The sequence below is a fragment of the Colletotrichum phormii genome (assembly GCF_030913505.1).
Source record: "Colletotrichum phormii strain CBS 102054 chromosome Unknown BDP81scaffold_3, whole genome shotgun sequence".
NCBI lineage: Eukaryota > Fungi > Ascomycota > Sordariomycetes > Glomerellales > Glomerellaceae > Colletotrichum > Colletotrichum phormii.
Window position 1 is genome coordinate 635,876 of NW_026851445.1, and position 27,151 is coordinate 663,026.

Here is a 27,151-nt window from a genome sequence, read left to right on the forward strand (position 1 = left end):
GGGAGTTTCCCATTGTTCCAAGCCCGCAAAACGGATCAGCGCCAAAGAATTTCACTCGTGCCACCCCGGAATCTGGTCCTGTTCGCGCCTTTTACAACGAGGACGACCGGACCGCATTCGACGTCGGATACAAGGACGTGTCCCTCGCGCCGAGAGGCCCGCGGAACGGCGCGCGGCACGCAAACTTGAATTTCAGTTTGGCAACGTATCATCCGGCACCCACGCACGTTGACTGCAGCACTGTGAAGCGTTAGAGTGCCAGGAAACGGGAGGCGAGGTGACTGTTGTCGCCGTTCCAGAAAACTGGACGCTCTGTGCGAATGACTATGACGGAAATGGGTCATACAACGTGAGATTGCATATAACTATGTCAAGATGAGAAGAGTCAAGAAGATGCTATTGGTGGAGCAGAAGGAAAGAAGAGTGCAGCGAGAGCCGCGGGAGCCGCGGGAGTTGCCTCTGAACCAATGGTCAATACCAAGTGAGATAAGTAGAATGATATAGCAGAATGTTGTGTAGTAATCAAAAAATTGCAATGTTAGACTGACAGAGTGATACATGGCGACCAAAGGTGATGCTCCCCTCAACGAACAGCGTCCGTTGTAGTCGATGGCCGAGCGGTACAATTCTAGCCTTGAATGGCGGGAGCGTATGCTGGCTCACGGCCCTACATAATGCCATGGACAGTTTGGTTTTTTGGTCGCATTTTACTCCATAGTAATTTGGGTGACGGACGATGTTCATCATGTGATAATTGCGTATTCACAAAAGTACCTTTTTTTTTTAATATGAGAATCTAATGGCAGATTTAGCAGGTCGCGAGTGCGAGTTAATTTGCCTCCCTTCTTCTTTTCTTTCATCTATTTCCGTTTGCTCCTCATCTTTTGTGTTGTATGAGCGCAAACGTCTTTCTTGAGCAAGCTCCGCCCAAGAGGTTGCATTTCGATCCACGGGATGATGATCCGAAATACCTCAATTCCTTCAAGGGGCGCGTGGTTGACTTCCCAGTAGAGTCTTGATGATTCTAATCGCCCATCAACAGAAAAACCGAATCTCCCACTTGGCTAAATAAAGGCGAAGGAATTGATATCCTACTGAAACTTCAACGCCTCTTGGCGATCTCATTTCCACAACTGGTTCCAGGGCTTGGCGCCGCGTGAGCTTTGCGTCGTCTCAGGGTTCGTAGGGCGCGTTTGTCACACATGGTCCACGAAGTACAGCAGACGTGCCAAAAGAATGACTTGTAGGCACGTAGGTTGGAAAACGGGTAAATCAGTTGGACCAGGTTAGTTCTTTGGTGCGGCGCTAGGAAAGACGATCCGGCCCGGTGTCTACGCTACTTTTTGTCAAGTTCGTCCCGGGGTCGTGGGTTTGCTTGTTTGGAATCAAGGCTATGCAGTCTGCTTGGTGATATAAACATGTAGTTAGGGTGAAAGGAGAATCCGAGGACGGCGAGCAGTATTTCTATCTTGAAGGGTTAGATATGCTGGGGGCGATTATGTGGGATTTTATGTTTAGTGATCATGAGGGTAGCGTGTGTTGGATAGCGTCAGATGGGCGAATTTTGTAGACTATGGTGTGGGCTACCGGTATCTAAGTGTAGTATGAGGAAGCGGCCCTTGATTCTTGGCCTGCTGTCAAGCTCTAGTCGGAAGTCTAAAATGCTTTGTGGTGTGGTGGTTGATGGCGTTGTTTGGAATCTGATAGCCATGTAACGGCCGTAACGTCGTTTGACGCGGGGGAGAAGGTTGACATGCAGATGATCAGGGACTTTGGGCATCCCTTCCTTCCTCTTTCCCCATAGCCACCCTGAACATCTGTTTGCGGTCTACCTATGCCCCCCCCCCGTCAAAAGGCAGGGGTGAAGGACAGAGGTTGGGTAGACTGTCATCATGTAGCGGATAATGGATAGAGACATAGAGTAGATGATGTCACGATGTCACGACATCGCGGAGAAACACGTGCTGAATAAGATAGAGTATGATCCCTTTTGGCCGGAGATATATAATTAGGCAATCAATCTTCAGGAGACAGGGGGTTGCGGTTGATCTGGCGGGATGATGGGGTCGTGAAACCTTTGATCACCACAGTTAGTTAGGTGGTTAGTAAGGAAGCGCCAAGCGCAGGCGGCCGCCTCGGGTAGTTTGCGGTAGCTTAAGGTAGAACTTTAGACGACGTTGGGGGTGACGTTCCTCGGGCGGCCGCGTGCCAAGATAGAGGGTTTTCTTACAACCAAGGTACCTAGCCTCATCTACAAAAGTCTGGACCTCATTGGATCCTTTCCGAGTCCGCACATGGCTATGCATCGTCTCCTACCTTTCCATGTTGTATGTGAAAGAGGCGTTCTCTCAAGAATCCCATTGTTCTCGTATTCGCTCGCAGTTGCGAAAGATGAAGAAAGGTGAGCATGCAAGCCGCACGCGTGGTTGATGGTGTAGCTAGCTACCTTGGCCATGTATCCGTACTTGGGCTTTGGGGACGGTCGTTGCGGAAAGGTCCTGCAGCTCGGAGCGTCTGTCTTAGTGTTGTAACTTGTGAATCTTGCATCGGGCCCAATGGCAGCTCCCGTCTCGTTACTTTCCAGTCTTTCAGTCTTTCGGGTACAGGGTGGTCCCACAAGTCTGGGAACCCGGCGGCCGCCCGCCGCCACGTTGCGGCGGGTTGAATTCCGCACACGGGGGGTTTGAACTTTGGGGTGTGTGGTTCTTCTTTTTCCCTTTGAGTTTTGAGTGTCTGGGTCCTCCAGGTGCCACTGTCATCTGTCATCGATCCGAGTTAGCCATGTGCCGAGAAAACCAGATCAGCCTTTTTTCTCCATCTTCCTCCCCAGGACCACTACTCCGTACCGAGAAAATGTCTTTTGGAAACATCCAGTGGGACACAGACCAGCCACATGATCTGTTTGTCTCTGAGTCTGGCTCATAGTTTCGAGAGGGGGGGGGGGGCTGAGCTGAATGGGACGACAGAAATGACAAGAGAAACGTCCGAGCCGAGCCAGCGGTTTCTCCTCTCGAGCGCAGCTGCCTTGGTTTTAGTGGCAGCACAGAGAACTGTCCACCGACTTCCCTTGTTGTACTTTGTGTGTGTGTGTGTGTGTGTGTGTGTGTGTGCGAGAGAGGGCGGCGGCCGCCCATGCTTCTCCTCCCCCTCCCCCTCCCCCCATGCCATCCCAATCCATCCCGTGCCCCCCCGACGACTCGAGGACGGATACAGAAGTACGAAGACCTCAGTTCAGCCAAAAGTATGAGGTAAGGTATGCATGGATCCGTCCGGCTGATGGGGGTTTTGGAATTATTATTTTTTTCCCAATTTGTGTATCCCTCCGAAGCTGGTAAAACTGGGAGGTTGACCGCATCTTTTACGACATGACATGGGACTACAAGTACTAGACAGACTGGCATCACTTCCTTCTTACCCGCTCTCCGCCGCTTCTTTCATTGATTGGTCTTTTTCTTTCGCTCTTATTGACGCTGTTCTTGATCAATCATTGTTGGTTTGCGGTTGACTAGGTATACCTACCTAAGCTACCTATCCCCTACCTACAGATCATCCCAGCGTCAATCTTGTTTCCCTCAAATCTCTCACGAACTCATTCCCAAAATAAAGTACCAACCCTTACATCACTCACCTACCTGACCTTGTTTGGTATACTCCTTAGTAAAATCCCTTCTTGTTTCTTTCTACGGATATTCGACTCCCTCATCGCCAACCCTGCTCTTCACGGTAATCCTTGTCCTGCTCCCCTTCCCCAGAGCCCTGTCTTTTTACCGGCTCCAACCCTTTCCGGCAGGGAACCCAGCTCGAGGGACACATAATACCTAGCTAGTACCTACGGATACTAGTAGTTCAGTTCGGGCTTCACCGTGCTACCACCGCCCACCACGCACAGCTACGCCTCACGGAGCCCTCCTCACCCGGCCGTCCTCCGTCCTCCGTCTCCGTGCCAAGCTGGCACTGCCTCCGAACCATAACAACCGCATCGCTTCCTCTTCGACCGCATATCCTGGGGTTTCTTTTCGCAAGTCCCCATTTCGATACCTGCCGGCTTCAAACTGCCAATTACTGCAACTCAACTTTTCTCTTTGGCGATTTTCAACCCGAAGTCCTGGGACTATCTACCGACCTGCTCAACCGACTCCATTTCACCAAATCTTTTCTACCGTACTTTTAGTTCTTGTTCCATCCCATTTCCGGTTCAGCACCAGAGCTGTTTCTCTCCAAGAACTTAAACCTTAGCAACCTTACACTCACCTCGCATCCTCAACGGTCAACTCTCGTTTCTGGTTACAGACCTCCTGCACATGGGGTCGCTCACGCGCATCTAGACCCTCAAACTCCCCTCCGCCCGCCCAACCCATCTCTCTTCGCCAACCATGTCAAAACGTACAACTTTCACCACAATCTCCCCTCTACCCCCCGGCATCAGTCGCGATGCCGTCCTCGCCTTCCTACACAACCACATGGAGATGATTGACCTGAACCCCCTCATCAAAGAGCGTCACCTCATCACCGCCCCCGCCAACGCCCCTCCCGAAGAGCACGCATGCGCCTGGTACTCCCTCACCGATGAAATCTCCTACCTGCCCGGCGGCCTGGCCACGGGCAACGTCAGCTACACCTGCTGCTTCCACGACCTACCCACCGGCCTGCAGACCCACTGCTACGCGCCCATGGGCCTCGAGATCCGCGACAAGTGGACCGTCGCCGGCTCCCTGCCCGGAGAACCCGTCGAGCCCGTCGAGCTCGGCATCGGCGCCCCGCTGACGGGCCTCTACATCCGCGAAGACGTCGACATGCGCTGCAACGTCTTCACCACTTCGTTTGTTAAAAAGACGCTGAAAAAGAGCCACGGTCTGCTGGTCGACCGTCTCAAGTCAAAGGTCCACCGCACAGTCATCGCCGCCGCACATCAACGGCACGACAGTCAAAACTCACTATCGGGATCCGTCAGGTCCGGCTCCAGCGGGAACAGCACATCGCAGTCGCAGCATCAAATGTACCCGAATCCGGCTTACACGAACAACACCCTCGGCAATCAGATCAGTCTCCCGTACAGACCATCATATCACAACCCAGCAAGTGCACCAACACCAGCACCAGCACCAACACCACCAGCCAGCGACGGCTCTGCAAACTCACTTAACGCCTACCCGGAACCTCTCCGCGTCCGCCGCACTACCCAAAGCGCAACCTCGACGTCTCATCATCATCATCATCATCATCATCATCAACAGAAGCCCTCGTGGCCGGATATCAAATCACAGCCGTCCACCGCCGTCCTCGCCAACGGTTATGCTGCTCAGGCCAACTTCATGGGCGGCCTTAACGCCTACGACGCGAAACCTTTGCCTCCGTCGCCGTACGCGGGTGGGAGAGCGGGAGACGATGCCGGTCAGCAGCGGAATGGGTGTCAGCAGAACAGTGGCGCAACTCTGCAAGGGCCCTTTGTTGCTGAGCTGGAGTGAGACTTCGGGAGAGGGCTGTTTTGTGTGTGTGTGTGTGTGTGTGCCTTTGTGTCCATCGTGTTGGTGTTCCCGTCGTTTCGGCCTAGGCCTTTTTGTGTCAGTCATACAAACTCGATACCCCATAAGTTTTTATTTCTCAATTCATTCAAGACATATATACCTAAGAAGAACTTCTTTCATCGTCGCGTGAGATCTGGGCGTGTGTATCACGTGTGTGACGGGTGTGGCGCTGGCTCCGCCCTTGTGTGGTGGTTTTGATCCGGACCGAGTCTTGTCTCTAGATCTGAGGCTGGGGCTGAGCTCTTGTCATCTCTCAAATACCATTCAATGACGAAGATCATATACACTAAACTAAGCTTTTCTAGACAGGCCAATTCTTTTACATCACAACACCAACCAATAACGTCAGATCGCTCTACATACCAAGAATCCTCCTCAGTAGAGACATCAAATCTCCCGGCAACTTTCTCATCAAACTCATCATACCCTCCCGAGCCAGTGGAGCCTCCTGAGCCTGTTGCTTTTGCTCCTTTTGCTGCTTCTGCTGCTCTTTCACCAGTGTCTTTCCTTTCTTCGCTGTAGGCGTATACCTCCTCTCCTCATCCAACCTCTGCATCCCATACCGCTTCGTAACCAGCGTAGACCAAACCTCCATCCCCAAGATCCACGAAACGCACCCGTCCCGCAAGATTCTCAAATTCGTATCATCAACCTCGTCCTCCAACGCCGGGCCATCCTCAACCAAGCCCACGAATTCCCTCACTAGTACTTTTGTCTCCTGTCCCAACTTCGTCATGGCCTCCTGCACACCAACCCCGTCCTCCTCCACGAGGACCCTTACACCATTATGTCCGTCCTCCCCCTTGGCCTGCTCTTTATCGAAGCTGTAGATATCGTTCTGGTTGATAATGATGTCGACGCAGAGACGCAGCAGCGAGTCCACGGCTGGAATCTGCCAAAAGTTGGGGCGGATCGCGCGGTCAATGAGGAGGAGCGCCATCCCCGGCAAGACACCGATCGTAAGGCGCCGAACGGCAATGTACCCCTCCCGACTCGGCACGCACTCTTTGCCCTTCCCGTCCACCTTCCTCCGGAGCGCCACCTCGTCGCCCACGCCGTCGAGGTACTCTGCGAAACTATCCACAAAGAAATCCCACGAGTCGGATGTGCCGCCTACCGCGTCGCTGCGGTAGCGTATCGCAATGTCGGCCGCCATCCGGACGCCCACCCACTCTTCATCTTCCCCCGTCGTGGCCGAGACCTCAATCTCCTCGGGATGCCGAAACGCGTGGACCATGGCAGCAGACTGCCTCCTCACCTGCCGCTCGCCGTCCACCGTATCCTCGACGTTATCCGTAAACTCGTCAATGACAAAGAAGTGGAGCATGACGAGCGCGGCGAGGAGGACGTGGCGCGTGGGTTGGTGGGCGTAGATGAGGCATGCTATCTCGGGGAAATCGCCGGCGATGATTTTGGAGATGAAGAGGTCGTTGATGCCCTTGTTGATGGACTTGGGCTTAGGCTTAGTGGTGGAGGTGGAGCAGGAATAGCGTCGTAGCCAGTTTTCGGATTCAGACTTGATGTAGTCGGAGTCTGGGTGGCGGTTTGGGGGGTAAGGGGATGGCCAGCTTGCGGTTTGGCGCCAGTCTGCTAGGAAATCTGGGATTTGGATTGTGGTTTGTTGGGGAGTGTGCTTCTCGGTGATTGAGGACGCCATGATGGATGGCTTGGTGAGGTAGATCTAGTTGTCTGGATCCTGGACTTCTATGACTCGATAATGTTTGTGATTAGACGATGTTTATAACTCAACCTCTGAGAAGGAAGAGAGAATATCCGAGGCAAAGAGAGAGAAAGAGGCTTTGGTTTAATGTCTTGAGGCTTCAAACATTTCCTCAGCCACTGATTGGAACCGGGAGCTTTATAGCCGTCTTCGAAAGACTGAGCCGTACGACTCGTAGACTTTGAATCACGAGGCACAGCAACGAGGCAAAAGAAGCCTAGAACTTGATGTCATCCAAGATAAACGATATCACAATCAAGGGTCAAACTTGTCACTTTCCAGACTTCATGATGGGGTAATCATATCACACCGAAATACTTCGCAACCAGGATTGTAAAACGGGGCGCCTTCTCACGCCGGAAACAGGGACAAAGGCGAAAAACCCCGGTGTGAGTAGACGATCCCCCCTCCCCTCCAATACGAAAAAAATTAAATACCAAGGTCATAAGGCATATATCTTCCAAGACTAGTCGTCTTCGAAGACTAGGCTATCGCCGTAGCACACCGGAGAACCAACCCCCCACGCAAAACTTGGCAACTCAGCCCTATCACCCTGGAGGTAAGGAACGCTTGTTGGTTCGCAAACGCGTCCAAGCCAATCAATCCATGGCCCCCAAGCACATAGGGCTGAGACTTGCTTTGGTCTTGTTGAAGAATCCGGTTCCGGGGCTGAGGGATCCCCCCTCTTCCTTCCTGTGCCTCGGGCGGTGGCACGGTGATGACTGGTTATTTCCACACACACAGAAACACAACCACACACACACACTCTCTCTCTCTCTCTTTCGCAGACACTCACTCACATTCTCTTTCCACATTAGCACACACTCACACAGAACCAACGCCCTCGTACTAGTCTCGATGAACATGGACAAACCCCCAAAACAAAAAAGAAACATGCAACACCAGGCATTCGCCGGTCGTCTCCGACCCGACTACTACTCTGGCCCTCGCCGGTTTATCAATGGGAGAGCGGACGGGATCCCGAGTTCTCCAGTGGGTATGGTCGCATGTGTTGTCTTCTCTCATTGATGCTGGTTATCCCGGCGTTAGTCGTTGGACGGGGCTCGGCGGATTACCAGAACCAGGTCCCCGGGATCGACGTTTACCAGGCTACACTTGGGACGATTAGTCACACTGCGGCTAAGCCCCCCCCACATTGGGGTCTGGAAAGTGGGATGTGGATAACTTACTTGTTGGTTCACAAACTTACAAAAGTGTACGTCTTCTTATTACTCGATTCGGCATCATCTTACCCCCTCCCCCTTGTTGGTTGTGGTCGACCGGTGGGAGCTGACTGTGACTGTTGCTTCGCCGCGAGGCTAGCAGCGGTGGTCCAGGCTTACACACGGGCGGGGGGGATGGTTCGCTCGAGTTCTCGGCCCGGGAAAAGCGGGACCGGGCGGGCGTCCGGGTTTAGCAGGCAGCACAAGGCTTGGATGGAAGCCTGCCAGGCAGACATGACGAAAAGTCGTCAGGGGAAGAAGATTTCTCACTTCAAGGTGGTTTCAGACACGATGTGATAACAGATCAAGACTTTTGTAGACTTGTTATCTGGCCGCGTGACCTTTGCGGACGAGCATTAAGCGCGAGAAATAAGAGTGATAACTCTTTCCTAAGGTACTTACATACCTTAGGTACTGTCACAGGTCCCAAGGGCGGGGGGCGATATTATGAAAGCATCGTAATGGTTGATAACTGGTGTATTGCCTTGGTCTATACGCCCTCGGCCATGTCATAATGCCTTCAATACGTAAACCCTAGACACTTCATCAAAGCGTGAATTCACCCACGCTCAAATCTCCTTACACCACCGCGCCAACACGTTATTCAACTTCAACCCCGCCGGAATCTCCTCCAGCGCCATATCCACCTTCCACATCTTCCCCTCCAACCCGCCGTACCCCGAAGCCCGACCCGTCCCGAGACCCGCCGGCACCAGCAGCCCCAGGGCAACGAGCCTCTCCCACGCAAGACCAGCCACACCGCGGCCCCACACCCGCACGCCGCCGCCCAGGGCCAGCAGGCCCGAACTGGCCGACTGCACGCGCTGCCGACCCATCAGCGAGCCGTACTCGTCGTACGCCATCGCAAAGTTGACCGTGTCCGTGTGTGCGACAATGTCGAGTCGCGCTGCTGCGATGAGAAGGCCCAGGTCAAGCTCCGAGAGCGACGATAAAAGGTGAAGCTTGGAGTTTGGCGGTGTGAGGGAGACGACTGCACCGCTTGGCGTTGGTGGGATGACGAGGTCTAGCGATGTAGGCGAGAGCGCGGAAAGGGGAAGAATACACGCTGATAGGAACGCCGAGACGGATTTCGTTGTCGCGTAGTGGTATTGCAAAAGACTTTGGAATGCCTTTTCTTTGTATAGAACCTATCGAAAGGTGAGTCAGTATCCAAACCGCCTTTTGCAATCTGTGTCGGAAACATACCTCAATCATAGCCTTCCAATTTGCGTGGAAAGCTTCGTGCCCGTCCACACTGACGTCGATGCCCTCAACGTCCATGTCCTCGTCGTCCACGCAGAGGCCCTGCTTGCATACTTTCCAGTACGCAGGCAAACTCTTTGGGAGAGACAAGTAGACGTAGCGGTGGCCGAAACGACTCTTGACGCGCTTTTCCAGCGTTTCTACTACGTCCATCCGAGTCGTGCAACCCAGCACTGCAATAGGGGCTTTTCTTGCCTGTGCAATATCAAACAGATTGTAAAGCAGCGTTTGGCGGGGATGTGCTGCAAACATGTCAAACTCATCAATGACGAAGACAACTGCTTGCGAGGTCACGCCCTCCTCCGCCTGTGCCATTTCTGACGGGTGAGATAGCAGCGCAAGTAGCGAAGCCATTGTATCGGCATAATTTGACTGCCGTATTGTCAGTTTCTTCTCTTTTTAGTCAGAGTGATAGGAATGCAAACCCGAGCGTTGGCCTCGTCCTCCGCCTCCATCTCTTTGCCCAGTTGCCGCCAAATCTCCTTGAGAGCGAGCTTGTCGTCGGTGTGAATGAACCCGTTTAGTCTTACAACGTGGAATTCCTTCTTATGCTGCAAAGACAGGTCGTCGACTATGCTCTCGATGAGCTACTGTGCGTTAGAATGGCCCCACTGCAAGGTAAACGGCTTTGCGACTTACCATGGTCTTGCCGCAACCCCGAGCCCCTATTACGAGCATGGAATTGCCCTCCCCAGCCAGTACCGTCTGCTCTACCAGCTGATGCGCCTTGTCGTAGGCATCATCCTGGTCAATCAGCTTGATACGACGGCGACCCGTACACCGGTCTAATAGCACTCTTTGCAGATTGCTCAGATGTTGCGCGAAATTGGGAGTCTTCACCGCCTCATCTGCGGCCACCGCGCGCGACTGCTTCTGCCCTACACAGTCGTTGCAGAACCAGTCTCCCCGGGGAACCTTTGGGACCTTGTAGCATTTCTGATGGAACGCCTTATCGCAGCCATCACAGAACAGGATTCTGTTTCCAGGCTTGGAATCGGGCTTTGTGCATATCGAACAAACGTCCTCGTCTTCCTCTTCTTCTTCCTCTTCTTCTCCCTCTGACGCTTCTGCTACCGGTTCTTCTGCTTCTTGTGGCTCAACTTCTGATTCCGCCTCTTCCTCCTCCTGTGGCTCCTCATCAATGACTTTTGGGGGCACTTTCCGTGACTTCGCGGTCTTCGCCACTATTGTTTTAGCTTCGACCACTTTTTGTGATGATTTCCGGCTTCTCCCAGACTTGGTCGCCGACTTGGTCGGGAGATCTTCGAAGAACACCTCCTCTTGAGCCAAAGCGCTCGTGGAGTCGAAGGCTACGCTCTTACTTCTTCTCGGCGTACCGTCCCGCTTGGACGGCGTCAAGATGCCTTTTAGTGGCATAGACACATTGCGATTCACCTTCCCCGTGGTCTTCTTGGATTTCGGGACTTCATCCACTGCGGCGGAAGATCTCGCGTGAGAAGTCGGAGTAGCAGAGCGGCTCGCAACCTTTTCCACATGCTCAAGGGCTTTCGCAGTCAGAGTTCTGCGTCGTCCGCTGGCTCGTATCTGCGAGGATGACTCTTCCGTCGAAGCAACCTTCTCATCCTGGCCCATCACTTTGTTGATCTTGCCTTTCCGAGGAAAGGGCTTCTCGACTGTCTCCCCTCCGTTGACCTCGCCCACATCTTCAACGACCACGAGGCTGCTCTTTCTCTTCGTAGGGTTTGTCCTCTGCGAATTCACCTCCTTCGGGCTCGAATGTAACTCGTCGTCGGAGAGGGGAATATCGTAAATGTCATCGTTGACATTGCGGCGAGGCGGGATCGGAACCTTGGCAGTCGGTCGGTCAACGCTCCTGACGTTGCGGATTCGCCGTGGCGGGTTGTCTTCGGGGGAGTCTGGCACATCGTAGGCCGAGACGGGCGAAGATGTGATTTTATTCCGAGCGGACTTCTTTGCAGCAGAAGAATTGGCTCCGGAAGTAGTCTTGGGTGTTGTCGGAGAGGAGGCGACAATAGGGTTGCCATTGGCGTCTAGCTTCCGTTTCTTGAAGCTCGATGGGACACTATGGTCTGGTTTCGCTGGTGTGGCACGACTGCGCTTGCGGCTCTCAGTGCTGTCGTCAGCACCCATTCTGAAAGTAGCCGCAGACACGGGAGATCGCGAAATCCAACCTAGGACAAAGAAAATATCGTTTCGCGAGTCCGAGTCAAGAAATTGGTAAATGGTTTGGCAGCTCCTGAATACTGTTGGAGGTTACCGTCGGGAAATTTGGAGAGCGACAAGGGTCCAGCGCGTTAACTACCTATTGCCTAGGTGCACGACCGCGTCGGATCCTGGCAGGTACGGTCAAAGCGTTGGGGCGGTTGCCTCGTTAACGAGCATGACACAACCCCAGCACAGGGCTACCTCTCAATCTCATGTACGGATACACCATCGGATGAAAGATGGAAGCTCTGGGCACCATGACAGCCAGCCCCCTCGAATGCATATTCAGCTTGCAGATATCATACCACGAGATTGATCATAGTTTCAGAGTCCATGCGAGAATGTCATTTTGTTGAATATTAACACGGTCATAATTGTATGCTTTATGCTGCCCAACGCCCCGCAATAAAGGTTTCTTGCTTCCTTGCAAGAATAAAGAATACACCAGGCTTTACTCAGCCATCTGAGCAGCCGTATGATCTGCTTCCATATGTCCCTTCGTGAGCACGTTCGCATGTGTAATCCACACAGTTGTCACCCAACCGCCAAAATCAACGCCAAGTCTGCGGCGACTCTCACATCAAGTCCTTGCTCATTTCGTAGGACCAACCGCCCTCTCTGCGCAGCTTGTCGCGAGCTGCCAGATCCTTCCTAATCTCGTCTTCTGTCAAACGATCCGATCCACTCCAGTTTGCGCTCGATGTGCGCGCGCGGAACTTGTGCCATCTCTCCTTGTTGTTAAACACTTCCTCCATATTGAGGGCGCGAGGAGGTCCAAAGATACCCTCTGGGTTCATGGTTTCTTGTTTCATGAGGGCGCGTCTCAAATCAGGCGAATCAGCCCAAGGGGCAACGCCAAAGTGGGAGTCGTCATCATCCTCGTCCTCATCTGTGTCGATTTCGGGCAGCTCAATCTTCTCGCCATCTTGGAATCGAGGCGACGATCTCGTAGCCTTGGCGGTGGACTTTGTGCTTGCAGCACCTATAGGTCGCGCCGGTGTCTTATGAGCCGGACCGGCAGGGTTTGTATTGGGCGCAAACGGGATGTGTCCCTGAGCAAACTGATTCATATCCACTTGCTTTGTGGACTTGATTGTGCTGTGGTGTTGGGCGGTGACGGTGGACTTGAACAAATCTCTGGAAGCACTCGGTGGTGCGTTGGTGTAGCCGTACGTCGACTTAGTGGGCATGTCCTGATGATCCACATTAGCAAAGATTCCGTCATTCGCACTGAGCAATGCATAACTAACCTTCTTGAAACCGACTGACGGAGGGCGAACCGGTGGGCCCTTGATGTTGGGTGGTTGAATGTCCATGTCAAGCTCATCAGCAAAGTCATCGCTAGTGCGACGACGCTTGGCTTCCTGGGTCTTGTAAGATTGCCCGTTGCGTGCGGGAGGGTTGCGAGAGCCAGTGTCCTCTCTGCTGTCTTGCGGCAGGGGACGCTTCGAGCCTGGCCTCGAAGCGTTGGAGAGAACAGCATTGACTGGTCGATCCTCTTGAGACCGATGGGCCATTGAGTTCATTCGGGATGGAGGCCGGGGAGGCTGGCCATCGGAGCGTTGGCTGGCGGTGTAGTCGGGAGGACCGTTGGGCTGAGAGCGCACAGCAGGTGGCGGTGCTCGCGTCTGCTTGGCACGTTCAATTGCGGCCTGTCTCTGCGCGCTCTTCTTCGCCTCGGCTTGCTCTTTCTCCCTCTCTCTCTGTCTCTCCGCCTCTTGCCGCCTTTGAAATTCCTGCTTGCGCTCCTCCTCTTGTATCGCAGCGCGTTTGCGTTCGAGTTCGAGTTTCGCATCTTTCTTCCTTTGAGCCTCCCGCTCTTCCTGTTCCTTTCGCTTGGCGGCAAGCTCGAGTGCTTTCGGTCGGCCATTGGACGAGACAGAGCTCTTCATGCTCGCCAGAGATTGCTTGCTATGTGAGCCTGGCTGGCTCGACTTGGACTTGACCGATGATCCTAGTGTCTCTTGCAGGCCCGATGATAGTGTGCTGTTGGAGGGATGGAATTGCGAGTGTTGCGAGCCGGTGTTAACGCGAATGACGGTAGGTGCTTGCTTGATCTTGCTGGGTGCTTCCTTGGTCGGCTTCATCGGACGCCGGAGTTCTCGCTGCCTGGCCGTCTGGGATGGGCCAACAGAGCGAGGAGCGGATGGCGGCGGCCTTGGAGTTGGCGCTTCAGCCATTTCTACGTCAGGCTTTTCTGATTGTGACGCCTGGGCAGCAGCCTCAGCCTCAGCCTGAGCCTTGGCCTTGCGAGGGCTAGTTCTCGTGGGCTTGGGTGCTTCCTTCGGGGCCGGCGTTCGGGCAGGTCGTTCAACCTCCTTGATCTGCTCCTGTTCAGGTTCCTTCTCCTTTTGAGCAGCAATCTTCTTCTCCATCGCGGCAATCTTTTCTTGTTCTTTGCTGAAAGTCCGGGCTTTTTCCCGCTCATCTGCACGAGCTTTGTCCAGCTTGCTCATCTGATCAGCCATCAGCTTGGCCTCCTTCTCTTTTCGCTTGTCTTCCTTCTCCTTCTCAACGGAAGCACGCGTTCTGCGCGCAACGGGTTTCTCAGGGCTTCCCATGCTAGACAGTGTTTGAACATCGGCTGCGATGCGCTTGGAAAGGTCAGGATACAATGGCTCCGCAGTGACTGACTGGGGTACAATCGAGTCAGTAGAGGGACCGGGGTAGATGCCGAAGCGAGTGGTGGAAGGTGACATCAGCGAAGATTTTCCCTCTGCGCTGATGGCTGCACTGCTCGCAAGAAGACCCTTGGAACTTTTCAGGATGGAAGACAGCTTGTTCTTGACCTGCTTCAATGGACTATCCCTGAAGCTTCGTGTAGGCGATTGAGGAGTCTCGGGGCGTCCATCCTCTGGCACGGCTGACAGAGGGTTGGAGACCGAAACATGCTTCTTGGCTGGGGACAGGTCTTCAACCATTTTGTCCTTGGAAAGATCGGGCAAGACGGAGACGGAGGCAGATTTGCCATGTCCAAACACACTGGTAGTACGCTCAGGGATGACAGGTGCCCGCTTGGGGGAGCCTGAGCGACCAGGAGATTGCCGCTGCTTAGGCAAAGCAAATTCGGGACCGCTGACAGTGTCTGCCCTGTCGATGCCTTCCATGACATCCGCAGTGTGGCTCTTAGGCAAATGCGGTCGTGGACTGGCCAAGGGCGTATCTTTCGCGGGCACAGGAGGCGCAATCCAGTCATCCTCTTCGGCTTCTTCCACTTCGTCTTCTTCATCGTCCTCCGGGAAAGCTCCTGGAGTGGGTGGCGCAGCAGACTTCTTTGCAGGTGTTGCTGCCTTGGCATCTGCAACTGATTGAGCCGCAGACGTCTGCGCGAGCTGTTGCGCAACCGCTGAGCTCGGGATCGACTTTGAAGGCCGGCTTGCGTTCGGTTGAGATTTACCGAGCAAGTTGATTTGGTCTTGTAGTCGTTGAGTGTATGTTTTGTTGTGGTTAGAAGCGTAGTTGTCGACTTCCTTTGTCTCTTCGGCTGAGCCATCGATGCTCATTCCGTCGTCGTTGCCTTCCTCATCGTCTGATTCTCCAAGTAGCTCCACGTTGTTTCCCAGACTCTTTCCTCCCGTCTGCCTGCCATAGTAGCTCTGACGATTCATGTCCAAATGGCTGGTCCTGGAGACACGAGCCCCGATGCTCTTGTTCTTGAGAGGCTCTCTAGCCGGAAGTGAAGCAAAGTTGAGACTGCTCTTCCTGACTGGGCGGATCGGGCTCGACTCGTCGTCGGACGGCGATCGTGTATCATCGTCCATGTGGACATCTACATCATCCTGCGATTCGGCAGCAGGCGAAGGTTCGGGCATCGGAGATGGTGCAGCTCCAAGCACAGGTGACGACGGCGGTGAAGACTGCTTCGCTGGGGAGCGCTTCTGAGGCGAGGTCTTGATAGGTGACGAGCTCTTCTTTGCGGAATGAGGTTTGGGTGACACCACAGGAGGCGAGGGCGTCCTGGCTTCCTTGGCCGGGCTTGGGGAAGCTGAGGCCTTGGACGAAGCTGGAGATGGCGCTTCCTCGGTGAGATCGCGTATAACCCGCGTTGTCTGTTCCTCCTTGGCCGTTTGGAACGTAACTTCAGGAGAGCGCATGGTACGTGTTTCGGTAGGGCTGTGAGGCGCGTTCTGCTCGATCATCTCGAAGGCAACATGTCCAGTCCGTCCAGCAGTCTTTGGGGGGCTCGACCGTGGCTCGCCAATCTGTGTCTCCTCTTCGATGAGGTCGACATCCATGTCGTCGTCGTCTTCTTCGTTGTCCAAATTGTCGACATCCTGGCTACCATAATATCCGGAATCGGCTAGTGCAACGGGCTGTTTCGAAACCGGCCTAGGGGAGGGGGCAGCCTTGAGAGGCGAAATATTCCTGTTGATCAAAGGTGATGATGTTGATGGCGCAGGGTTGGCAGTAGGAGTGGCACGAGTAAGATGTTGTGTGAACGTGTTCGGGGCGCCGTTGGGAGTGGAAGAGAACACATCTGACAGTGGCTGCACCTTGTTAGCGGACGTTGGCGTGCATGAGAGCAGTAAACTCACGATACGAGGCTCGCCATTGTCGACCTTACGCGCCGTTCGAGGCGTTTTGCTTCGAAGCTTTCCAGGCGTCTTGAATATCTCGGCGACATTGCTGTTGAGATCGTTAGCAATCGGTATAGAGCTGTTGACCAGGGGTCACTGTACATTTCGTTCTCGTTGAAGACCCCAGCCATATGCTCATTAAGCCAGTCAAACTCGTTTCTCGCGGCAAAGGAAAACTCCTCGGCCTCAGCCTGAACAATGCTAAGGGCTGTAGTTCGTTCTTCGTTCACCCATGACGCGGAGCCAATAGGCACACGCGTTCCTCGCATCGTCGCCATTGTGAGGGGTAGATCGCGACGCGCGCAAGAGTGTCGCTATGAAGGAGAAGAGAAATGCTAGCTGGTCATCGAGTTCGGAATGTGGTAGATGGGTGAGGTAAGGTAGTTGCTGGAGAAGAAGGGGTGAAGAAAGCAAAAAGTGGAAAGCACACAAAAGCTGTATGGATGTGTAGTGGTGTTGATGGACCTGGATTGAATTGCATTGCGAACTTAATGTTTTGGTCGAGTCCGAATCCGGCTTAGCGCGGCTGAAGTTCGTGGGGCTGCCTGAGCCGGGGCAATCACAGATTGACAGTCGCGCTTGCGGTTTGCGGGAGACTCGCGGTGTGCAGGCGCCCTCCACTACCTTACCTTAGGTGGTGTGTGTGCTGTCGCCGATAAGGGCCTTATCGGGGGGGGGGGGGGGGGGGGAGGGAGTGCGGGAGGGTCCAAACCTTGGCCCTTGGGAAGGGGGGTGAAGTGGAAACGCGACCGATCGAAAGTAAACAAAAAGACCTTGACACCGACAACACTCCTCAGCAACACCATCGCCAACCACTAACTACTGCAGCATGAGGGTCATAGAGGTTATTATAGACGTATGCGATCACGTTTCTGTATTTTATTTGTCCATACTAACTATCCCCAGGGCTTCAAGTCGTATGCCGTGCGAACGGTGATTTCGGGATGGTAAACAAACCCCTTGCCTTGACTGTGAGGGGACGAAAGCTCACACAACACAGGGACGAAAGTTTCAACTCGATCACCGGTCTCAACGGTTCCGGAAAGTCCAACATCTTGGACGCCATCTGCTTTGTTTTGGGCATCACAAACATGACAACAGTCCGAGCGCAAAACCTCCAGGTGCGTAGCCATCCATCGTGGTGGATTCTGCTTGTGGCCTGTGAAGCTGATGCTATTCACAACAGGATCTTATCTACAAGCGCGGCCAAGCCGGTGTGACAAAAGCGAGTGTTACGATTGTTTTCGACAACAGAGACAAGAAGAAGTCACCCATCGGCTTCGAAGAGTATTCGACCATTAGTGTGACTCGACAAATCGTCCTCGGCGGCACGTCCAAGTACCTCATCAATGGACACCGAGCCCAACAACAGACTGTACAAAACCTGTTCCAGTCTGTTCAATTAAACATCAACAATCCCAACTTCCTCATTATGCAAGGCCGAATCACCAAGGTTCTCAACATGAAGCCGGTCGAGATTCTGGCTATGATTGAGGAAGCCGCGGGAACGAGAATGTTTGAGGACAGGAGAGACAAGGCGCTTAAGACCATGGCGAAAAAGGAGATGAAGCTGCAAGAAATCACAGAGCTACTACGAGATGAGATCGAGCCAAAGCTCGAGAAGCTCAGGACAGAGAAGCGCGCATTCCTCGACTTCCAACAAACCCAAAACGATCTCGAGCGCCTCACACGAGTGGTCGTCGCGCACGACTACGTAAGGTGCCAGGAAAAGCTTGAGCAGTCCGCAGCAGACCTGGAGGGCAAGAAACAAAGACAAAAGGATCTCGAGGAATCCGCGGCACGGCTAAAGAGCGAAATCTCTCACCTTGAAGAGGATGTCAAACGAGTCCGGGCTCAGCGCGACAAGGAATTGAAGAAGGGAGGAAAGGCGCAAGGCTTGGAGGATGCCGTCAAGAAGCATTCGAACGAGCTGGTCAGACTTGCCACGGTCATGGACCTGAAGAAGTCCAGCATGGCGGAAGAGGAAGAGAAGAAGACGGCCGTCGAGAAGAACGTGGCGGAGCTGGAGGCGACTCTGCAAGAAAAGACCCAGGCATTCGAGGAAATCAAGGCTAGATTTGACGCAGCCAAGGACGACCTGGAGAAGCAAAGCCAAGAAGCCGAATCCAAGGAGGAACTCTTGCAAACCCTACAGACTGGTGTTGCATCCAAGGATGGTCAAGAAAGCGGCTACCAAGGCCAGCTTCAAGACGCAAGAAACCGCGCGACAGCAGCGGTCACCGAACAGGAGCAAGCAAAGATGAAAATCGCCCATCTCGAAAAGCGAATCAAGGAGGAAGAGCCACGAGCCAAGAAGGCGAAGGAGCAGAATGCCGACCTTCTCAGAGATCTCGAAGGCCTAAGGTCGCAAGCGCAGAAGCTCGAGAAAGAGCTCGGACGACTAGGCTTTGAGCCCGGTCAGGAAGAGCAGTTGTACCAGAAGCAGTCATCCCTGCAGCAGCAGATCCGAGGTCTTCGTCAGGAGGCTGACGGCCTGAAGCGCAAGGTCGCCAATATTGACTTCAACTATGCCGACCCGACACCCAACTTTGATAGATCAAAGGTCAAGGGTTTGGTTGCTCAGCTATTCACGCTCGACAAGCAAAACACACAAGCCGGTACTGCACTCGAAATCTGCGCTGGTGGTCGTCTTTACAACGTCGTGGTTGACTCTGAAGTCACGGGCACTCAACTGCTCCAAGGCGGAAAGCTCCGCAAGCGTGTCACCATCATCCCGCTGAACAAGATCGCCGCCTTCAAAGCTTCGGCTCAGGCCATCGGGGCTGCCCAAAGGATTGCGCCAGGCAAGGTCGATCTGGCCTTGTCACTCGTCGGCTACGATCATGAGGTCTCCGCCGCTATGGAGTATGTATTCGGCAACACACTCATCTGCGCAGATGCAGAGACGGCCAAGAGGGTCACCTTTGACCCCAACGTTAGAATGAGGTCTATCACCCTCGAGGGTGATTCCTATGACCCTTCAGGTACACTTTCTGGCGGTAGCTCTCCCAACTCCAGCGGTGTACTGGTCACGCTGCAAAAGCTCAACGAGATCACACGCCAACTCAAGGAGGCCGAGTCTTCGTTGCACCAGCTTCAGCTCACCATCGCGAGTGAGAAGTCGAAACTTGACCACGCGCGCAAGATCAAGCAGGAGCTTGACCTGAAGAGCCACGAGATCAAGCTTGGTGAAGAGCAGATTAGCAGCAACTCTTCTTCTTCAATCATCCAGGAGGTGCAGAACATGAAGGAAACGATTGCCCAACTCAAGACCGACACTGCAGAGGCCAAGAAGAGGCACACCGAAGCCACTGCTGACGTCAAGCGGATTGAGAAGGACATGAAGGATTTCGATAACAACAAGGATGCGAAGCTTGTTGAGCTCCAAAAGTCACTAGACAAGTTGAGAGCCGACCTTACGAAGAACACTGCTTCCGTCAAGGTTCTGCAGAAGGAAGTGCAGGGCGCCCAGCTTGACTCGGAACAAGTCTCGGGCGATCTGTCCGCAGCCCGCGAACAGCAGCAAGAGGTTGAAGTAGCCATCAAGGCCCAGCAGCAGGACATCGAGGATCTTGTCAAGCAGCAAAGCACTCTACAAGAGACTCTTGACGGTGTTCAGGCCGAGCTCGACGATGAGCGGGCCAAGCTTCATGGCTTCGATGACGAACTCCACGCCCTTGAAGATGTTACGCGATCCAAGAACGCCCGCATCGCCGAGGAGAGTCTCGAGAAGCAGAAGCTTGGTCATCAGGTCGAGAGGTTCCACAAGGAGCAGCAATCGGCCGTGCAAACAGTCGCGCACATGGAGAAGGAGCACGACTGGATCGCCGACGAGAAGGAGAACTTTGGCCGCACGGGAACGCCATATGACTTCAAGGGTCAGAACATTGGCGAGTGCAAATCGACGCTCCGCAACCTCACAGACCGCTTCCAGGGCATGAAGAAGAAGATCAACCCCAAGGTCATGAACATGATTGAGAGTGTAGAGAAGAAGGAGGTCTCGCTCAAGCACATGATGAAGACTGTCATCCGCGACAAGCGCAAGATTGAGGAGACCATCATCAGCTTGGACGACTACAAGAAGAAGGCCCTGCAGGAGACCTGGGAGAAGGTCAACGGCGACTTTGGTCAGATCTTCAACGAGCTCCTGCCCGGCAGTTTCGCCAAGCTGGACCCCCCTGAAGGCAAGACCATTAGCGACGGTCTCGAAGTCAAGGTTTCCCTTGGCAAGGTGTGGAAGCAGAGCTTGACTGAGCTGTCTGGTGGACAGAGGTAAGGATGCTCTCACCCCTTGGCTACTATGGATTCGGACTAACACGTGCAATCTAGATCACTCATCGCCCTTTCACTCATCATGGCCCTGCTGCAGTTTAAGCCTGCGCCCATGTACATTCTCGACGAGGTCGATGCCGCGCTGGATCTGTCCCACACGCAAAACATTGGTCGTCTGATCAAGACGCGCTTCAAGGGATCGCAGTTCATCGTCGTCTCCCTCAAGGACGGCATGTTCCAGAACGCGAACCGCATCTTCCGGACTCGCTTCAGCGAAGGAACCAGTATGGTTCAAGCGCTGACGCCTGCCGATATGAAGTAGATGTGTTTTGTGAGCGTTTGCTCATGGGTGTGTTTTGAAAACGGCTTCCGGATCGCGACATGATGATGATGACGATGATGGGATATTTCTTCCCCCTTCCTGTTTACCATTGGGGCCTCCTTTCTCCGGGTTGAAGAAGAGGCGTAAGGGTACTCGACGGGGTTTCTGGGTCGGGTTGTATTTTCATTTGGTTGGATACCACGGCGGAGCACGCTTTTTGTCGTTTTTTCTGCGGGTTGTCTGTCGTCTCACAAACAAACCGGAACTATGGGAGTAATGGCATGATATCTAATGGAGGCTGCGAGTGCGAAAAATTACGAATCCAATTTCTTTTTCCGGTTTCTAACCTACAACATTCTCCTTTCTGCATGTGATTGTGGCCCAAGTCTATATCTATTATGCCTCCACACCATACCCAAGCAGTGACAACCCCCAACACACTCTCCTCGGCAGCATCCACATCCTTTCATCAGCCGCTGCTGCCCGGACATCCTTTCTCCGACGTAAGATCGAGATAGGGCGCGAAAGAGAGAGAGCTAGACATGCTTTTTTCACTGCTTGATGTAGACGTGCTCGCCGCGCTCCAGCACAGAGACGTCCATGCCGACCTCGAGCCAGGCCTGCATGTACTCGACGCGGTCGGTGCCCTCGAAGAGCGGGCACATTTGCATGCCGAGGCACCCCATGCGCGGGGCGCCCTCGTCGACGTCGCGGAGTTTGCGGAGGGATCTGTCTGGTTCGACGGTGTGGCGGGCGCCGGTGACTGGGTCGACGTTTGGCATTTTGCAGCTTTTTGTCCAGCCGTGTTAGTTTCTCAATTATTTGGGGTTTTGAGGAAGATGAAAATGGGATGAGGAAGTGAGTGAGTGAGAGTGCTTACCGGACTGTACGGCACGAGACTTGGAACTTTGCCGGGACGGTGACCTTTGAGGTGCCCTGGGTGAAGTTTACCCATTTCCATGATTCTTCGTCGTAGGCTGGCGCACCAGAGACTATGTAGTTGCAGTATTTCGGTCAGTAAAGCTCTTGAGCCTGGAACTTCGCCCACTATCCAGTCTCTAGAGTGTCTCAAGGGGGGGGGGGGGGTCATCATCTCATGCCGTGTCAGATCGCAACTTACCAATGATGTTGGACCGGAACCGCCTGACGTCGAAATGCTTGAGCTCGTCGTCCTTGGGCACCTTGGTGTCAAAGTCCTGGAGACTGCTAATGTTCATGATATGCAGGGGATACTGGTTTCCAAGAACAAAATTCGTTAGCCTCAAGTCACACATCTCTCTCTGTCTCTCACTCTCCATCCATATCTCTCATACCTCCCAGAAGGAAAGAGAGAGGAAGCGAGAGAAAAGGGGGGACGCAAAGAAAAGACATCAAACTCACAGCATCCTGAAATCCAACAATAGGTTGATACCCAGCCTCCTCCTTCCGCGGCGCACACCGATACACCTCCCTCAACTGCCCCGGATCAACCCGAAACAGCGCCAACTTATTACTCACCCCCAAATACCGACACAGCTCCCCCGGCAACTCCTTTTCCATATTCAGCGCCGGCACAACCTCCTTCCACACCTTCACGTCCTCGCGCGTATACCCGCGCTCCGCAATCTCCGCCTCGGTCGGGAACTCGACGGGCAACAACACCTCCATCTCGGGCTGGCCCCGCCTCCACCCGCCCCGGATCTTGGACGCCACCCACGACATGGTGCCCCTCCACCCCGGTTCCCTCCAAGGGAAACGCATCACGATCCACGCGTCCGAGGACTTCTCCATAAAGACTGTGGACTTTGTCGCGTCGGGGACGTAGACGTCGACTTTGACTGTGGCCAGGAGGGGGAACTGGCGCTGCGTGACGAATTCCCAGGTGTGTTGGTCCTTTGCCTCGGCCGAGTCGTCTACGGCGGCCGGAAAGCGGGATTTGAGCTGTGCGAAAGTGTACAGCCTGTCGAATTCCAGGCCGGTGGGCAGGAGCTTGCTCCGGGTCACCTCGATGCCGCGGCATGATTTGATGGGGTAGACGCAGAGCGCCTTGAGCTGGGCGACGGGGCCGCTTGCGCCGGTGCCGGCATTGGAGGCGGTGTTGGAAGCGGTGTTGGAGGCGGTGTTGCTGTTGCTGTTGTTGCTGTTGTTGTCGGCCTTGACGGAGTGCTGGCCCCGGAGGTTGCTCTTTGGCGGCGGGACGCCAATCTTGGTGTGCGTTGACCGCAGGGCGTCGCTGGTGGTGGCCGGGATCGGGGGGAAGATGTAGAGGACCGGGACGAGGAAGCAGAGGAACGTGGCGAAGGGGAGGAGGTAGAAGCCGATGCCGAGGTGTTGTGGCTCACCCAGAGCGGATGCCGAGATATTTGGGTCCATTATGATTATACTTCTTCCGCTTTCCGTGTCTTCTGTTCTTTCTCAGACCCAATGATCTTCCTGTTGCTCGGGTTCTCAACGTCTGTTTGTCGTGTGCTTTCTGTTTACAACAGTCTCCGGTTTCTCCCTGTGATCACTCACTCACTCACTCACTCCCTTGCTTGTAAGACGGATTTTGGGTGGGTTCTGATGAGAGGCAGGCGGTCGCGTGGTTGAAAGCTCCACCACAAAATCTCTCACACGCAATGTTTTATTTCGTCGACGGTATAATTGAGGGTTTTCTTAGTTTATGGTACGATATGAGCTTCACATCATCTCACCCCTTTAGACCACGCTTCCTATTGACAGCGCGGCTGAAACTTTCCATTCATCCCTTTCAGCAGGGTCCAAGACCCCTACGGCCCGGGCGCGCGTTTGATACTGCCATCACGTGCAGGATCAAGTGACCTTTCCCCCCCGGACAGAGAGATATTCGCTTAGTCATTCAATTGTCTCGAGAGAAGCTGGTCTGTGCTTGAAACGAAACTTGGTCCAAGGAAATTCGGTCCCAAATCCCCCGCGCCTAATTTCAGAACCGCACGTGTGGGTGGGCGTGGGTATTTGCAGTTCCGTGACTTGGTATCCCTATCTGTACTCCGTAAGGAGTACCGCACCCAAGGCCACCTCGAGACGTGTAATCGTCAATTCGAAACAAAAGCAGGGGAACTGTTGTGATCTTCATTGCGAAAAGCGGGATGATGCCATCAGCACGGGGGGGGGATTGCAGATGCCACGTACCGTACTGGCAACCCCTACACCCCTATCAGCCACAGCAGATGGATGACGCCAACATCTCCATCACCCTCCCACGCCTCCTTGTCGATTCTTACGTCCGTATGCGTAATAGCCTTAGAGGTGCGGTGACACATCTCTAGCGGCAGTTAGTTCCGGCGCCTTTGAATTTTTTTCTTCTTCTTCAATTGGCTCCTGTGTTGTACGACGAATCAACTACACATCTCCGTGAGGGCTTCAGCACTGAGATTAAGTGTCAAATGTGGAGGAAGGGGGAGCATGAGATCGCCCTCTAACCTCCAGGTCCAGCACAACCTCTATGTACGGTGTACCTTGGCAAGTCGATCTGGAAGGGTAAACTCCGTTCACTCGGGGCCAAATGTTAAGGACCCGACGAGGTTCGTCCGACAACCTCTGGGCGCAATGCAATGGCATTCGCAAAGTACCGACAGCTTTAGCCGCCGCTTCCAACTCGGCCGTCGTATTAACCGACGTAGCAGGAGTGACTGCAACGCTTGGTTCGTATATCACCAAGGAAGAACGCCTCCGGTCGAGAGTGACTCTTTGCGCCCGTTGTAATCTGATGGCACGGATGAGAGTTGGGCTGTTGTAGAGTGTGACAAAAATGACACTCGGTCTGATCGCAATGTCGCAATGGGCTGGCGAACATAGTCCGTTCTTTGCGTAGTATCCATTGGGAGTCTCCCGCATAATCCCCGAGAGGAAACCCCAAACTGGTAGCATTGCAACAGGAGAGGAAGGCGAGGTGATGTCGTTGGCGCCCGTTGCGATTGGATATTCAAATCCAGAGTAGTATTCCCTCGTCGGATCGGAAAATTCGAAGGCGGGCTGTCCCTGAGATTGCGCGAAAGAACTTTGAGGCTGCATGGATCCAGTTCCATGGGATCTACAAACACGGTCTGGTCTGGTCTGATCATTTCTGATCAAACCCTTCAATCCGCCCACGGCCAGCTGCGCATACCATATGTCTCCTGTGATTTATGCGCGCATCTGTAAACTGTCTCTGGGAAATGATTATGGGAGGTTTGCAACTTGCCATGTTCAACTCCAGCAACGGAGACAGAGGAGTATCAAGACGAAGCCGATGTCACATAATGTATGACTGTGTAGTAGATCGATCATGAACATCTTTCCAATAGGAGGGAATAGTAATGGTTACACCGATACTATGCGCCCAGAGAAGCTTTGAAATATCGGCAGATCATTTGCATCGTTCCTGCGCCTCTGGCCCATCTGGGACGCGCGTTATAGGTAGGTAGGAGCCCGGAGGAATTCAGCCCGGACGAAGAAGAGCCGCACGTCCGACAAGAGTCTGAGGTACCGTATGGAAGGGGCCATTGTGATGCTCAATGCCGAAAATACCTCGTCAATCACGTCGGAGATTGAGAAAGTAGGCGCATGTATCAACTTCTCCTACACCGGATGGCGCTTTAACGCGAATTTCGAAGAGAAGATCAGGATGCTACTCTGATACTGTGACGGTGGCTTTGAAGTCTGGACACATAGACCCTGACTGGGGATGAAAGAGAGAGAGAGAGAGAGAGAGAGAGAGAGATGTCATCCCACAACCCGGCTAAAATCGCATGGCTGAGCAAAGACGACATACCGGGACGGTTGGTCCACTCAGCGCCCGTCTGGGGTAAGAACTTGATATCAAAGCGCACGATGAGTACGGTTGCAGATGTTCAACAGCCTCACGAGGCTTTCGCTAAGCAGCATGAGCCGGGATGCAGAAGCCACCGACCGCGTCTTCCATCAGCTCAGTAACCCCGTCTGATAGAAAGGCAGATAGCTGGATGAGTAGGAGTAGATACGGAGCATCTCAAAGAGACCAACACCAAAGTGTCCTGAACATGGAACACGAAACAGAAATTACAAGAGGCCTTTGCGCCCGTAGTAAGACATGGCTGACCCCATAGCAACTGGGTATGGATGACGACCAACGAACCATGATTAGAAAAAAAGAGAAATGACGATGATGGCCGTTACAATAGGTCGACCTTCACTCTAAGGGAGTCGGGGCCAGGGCCTTCTCTCCGAAACTGACATAGGTCTGGCCTCTGTGTTTTGATGTCTCTTCCAGGATGCGGTGTTTTTTTTTTCTTTCTCGATTTCTCGTGTAGGCAGTGATGTTCCTCTGTCAATATGCCGTCCTTGATGCTGTTGGTCACTTCTGCTCCCTGTTCATAGGTAGCCAAGTATGTTGATGTCAACATGGGGGCTGTAGTAGAGGCATGCTGTTAGGCCAGTCCGGCTGATTCAACCTGAAAACGCCTTCCGTATTGTGTCAGCCATCCGCTTGATCCTTTAGATAAGTTAGTCATCGGAGCATATGCCAACATTGGTATGGTGAGCATACCTACTGTCGATTTGGCCAGCCACAACGCCAGGGCCTCTTTGCTGATCTCACTTGACGGCACTTCACAAGTTCACATTGCTTCAAAGCCAACGCTGGCTGCTTTTGCCCCACTGCGGAAGGGATGGGAAAGCGTAGAGAACGACGTGAAGCCTTGGGTTCATCTGAGGACGAGCCCCCCATGCCCCCGTCTTTGCGATCCTTCTAGGCCCTGGCTAGGCAGATTTTGGAAAGATGCCAAGCATCGTTGGCCTTTTGTTTTCGCGCTAGATTTCTGGACGAAAGACGTTCGTAGTATGGCGAGTGGCTGCATACGTGTTAACTAAATGCGGGTTCGCGTTCTTTGTTCAATTCCGTACCTCTCTCTCTCTCGGAGATCGGTACAATCGTATCTGCCGCCTGGGTTCTTGAGCTTGAGTAAAGACCGATCGACTTTGCCAGTCTAAGCACGGTTGCGAATTGGCCGACTCTCGGAAGAGCTACGGCTTACTTCGAGCCTGGCAGCAGTGCAGCACTCGAGCATATTCTACCGCTTGTCGCCATTGACGCATTTGAAGAAGCC

The 27,151-nt window shown here is 53.7% G+C and overlaps 7 protein-coding genes across 7 annotated transcripts; 2 read left to right on the forward strand and 5 right to left on the reverse strand.

Annotated features, from left to right (window-relative positions):
- Positions 1–4,373: 4,373 nt before the first annotated feature.
- On the forward strand, positions 4,374–4,871 carry BDP81DRAFT_276833 (uncharacterized protein; the record flags this gene model as incomplete). The annotated part of the gene is made up of 1 exon (XM_060582972.1): positions 4,374–4,871. A coding segment is annotated over one exon (498 nt), but the record flags the coding sequence as incomplete, so codon positions are not given.
- A 574-nt stretch (positions 4,872–5,445) lies between these two features.
- On the reverse strand, positions 5,446–7,539 carry BDP81DRAFT_417792 (isoprenoid synthase domain-containing protein). The gene has a single exon (XM_060589654.1). It carries the CDS (start codon positions 7,180–7,182, stop codon positions 5,881–5,883), a length of 1,302 nt encoding a protein of 433 aa, XP_060449581.1. The 5' UTR covers positions 7,183–7,539; the 3' UTR covers positions 5,446–5,880.
- Positions 7,540–9,037: 1,498 nt separating this feature from the next.
- BDP81DRAFT_468560 (origin recognition complex subunit 4) lies at positions 9,038–11,962 on the reverse strand (the record flags this gene model as incomplete). Its single annotated transcript, XM_060594491.1, has 4 exons — positions 10,371–11,962; positions 10,157–10,318; positions 9,675–10,103; positions 9,038–9,616 (listed from the first exon to the last, which is right to left on the reverse strand). The coding sequence occupies exons 1-4, from the start codon at positions 11,841–11,843 to the stop codon at positions 9,038–9,040; spliced, it is 2,643 nt and encodes an 880-aa protein (XP_060449582.1). The 5' UTR covers positions 11,844–11,962.
- A 250-nt stretch (positions 11,963–12,212) lies between these two features.
- Positions 12,213–16,933, reverse strand: BDP81DRAFT_403166 (inner centromere protein). The gene is made up of 4 exons (XM_060588871.1): positions 16,598–16,933; positions 16,454–16,544; positions 13,169–16,405; positions 12,213–13,111 (listed from the first exon to the last, which is right to left on the reverse strand). Exons 1-4 carry the CDS (start codon positions 16,771–16,773, stop codon positions 12,494–12,496), a joined length of 4,122 nt encoding a protein of 1,373 aa, XP_060449583.1. The 5' UTR covers positions 16,774–16,933; the 3' UTR covers positions 12,213–12,493.
- Positions 16,934–17,324: 391 nt separating this feature from the next.
- BDP81DRAFT_310123 (RecF/RecN/SMC N terminal domain-containing protein) lies at positions 17,325–21,089 on the forward strand (the record flags this gene model as incomplete). The annotated part of the gene is made up of 5 exons (XM_060583609.1): positions 17,325–17,351; positions 17,402–17,442; positions 17,496–17,616; positions 17,682–20,767; positions 20,825–21,089. The coding sequence occupies 5 exons, from the start codon at positions 17,325–17,327 to the stop codon at positions 21,087–21,089; spliced, it is 3,540 nt and encodes a 1,179-aa protein (XP_060449584.1).
- Positions 21,090–21,640: 551 nt separating this feature from the next.
- Positions 21,641–23,441, reverse strand: BDP81DRAFT_310086 (MOSC domain-containing protein; the record flags this gene model as incomplete). Its single annotated transcript, XM_060583604.1, has 4 exons — positions 21,641–21,878; positions 21,970–22,081; positions 22,210–22,321; positions 22,470–23,441. The coding sequence occupies 4 exons, from the start codon at positions 23,439–23,441 to the stop codon at positions 21,641–21,643; spliced, it is 1,434 nt and encodes a 477-aa protein (XP_060449585.1).
- Positions 23,442–24,408: 967 nt separating this feature from the next.
- On the reverse strand, positions 24,409–25,285 carry BDP81DRAFT_125493 (uncharacterized protein). Its single transcript, XM_060581661.1, has one exon. It carries the CDS (start codon positions 25,098–25,100, stop codon positions 24,462–24,464), a length of 639 nt encoding a protein of 212 aa, XP_060449586.1. The 5' UTR covers positions 25,101–25,285; the 3' UTR covers positions 24,409–24,461.
- Between the last annotated feature and the right edge of the window lie 1,866 nt (positions 25,286–27,151).

What these genes read in the sequence shown, in the direction of transcription:
- BDP81DRAFT_125493 (XM_060581661.1), bottom strand. Translation starts at nt 25,100, where the DNA reads ATGCAGCCTCAAAGTTCTTTCGCGCAATCTCAGGGACAGCCCGCCTTC.
- BDP81DRAFT_403166 (XM_060588871.1), bottom strand. Translation starts at nt 16,773, where the DNA reads ATGGCGACGATGCGAGGAACGCGTGTGCCTATTGGCTCCGCGTCATGG. An exon ending in GTCTTCAACGAGAACGAAAT is followed by an intron (nt 16,545 to 16,597) that starts GTACAGTGACCC and finishes CGATCTCAACAG; the next exon opens with CAATGTCGCCGAGATATTCA. An exon ending in ACAATGGCGAGCCTCGTATC is followed by an intron (nt 16,406 to 16,453) that starts GTGAGTTTACTG and finishes AACAAGGTGCAG; the next exon opens with CCACTGTCAGATGTGTTCTC.
- BDP81DRAFT_417792 (XM_060589654.1), bottom strand. Translation starts at nt 7,182, where the DNA reads ATGGCGTCCTCAATCACCGAGAAGCACACTCCCCAACAAACCACAATC.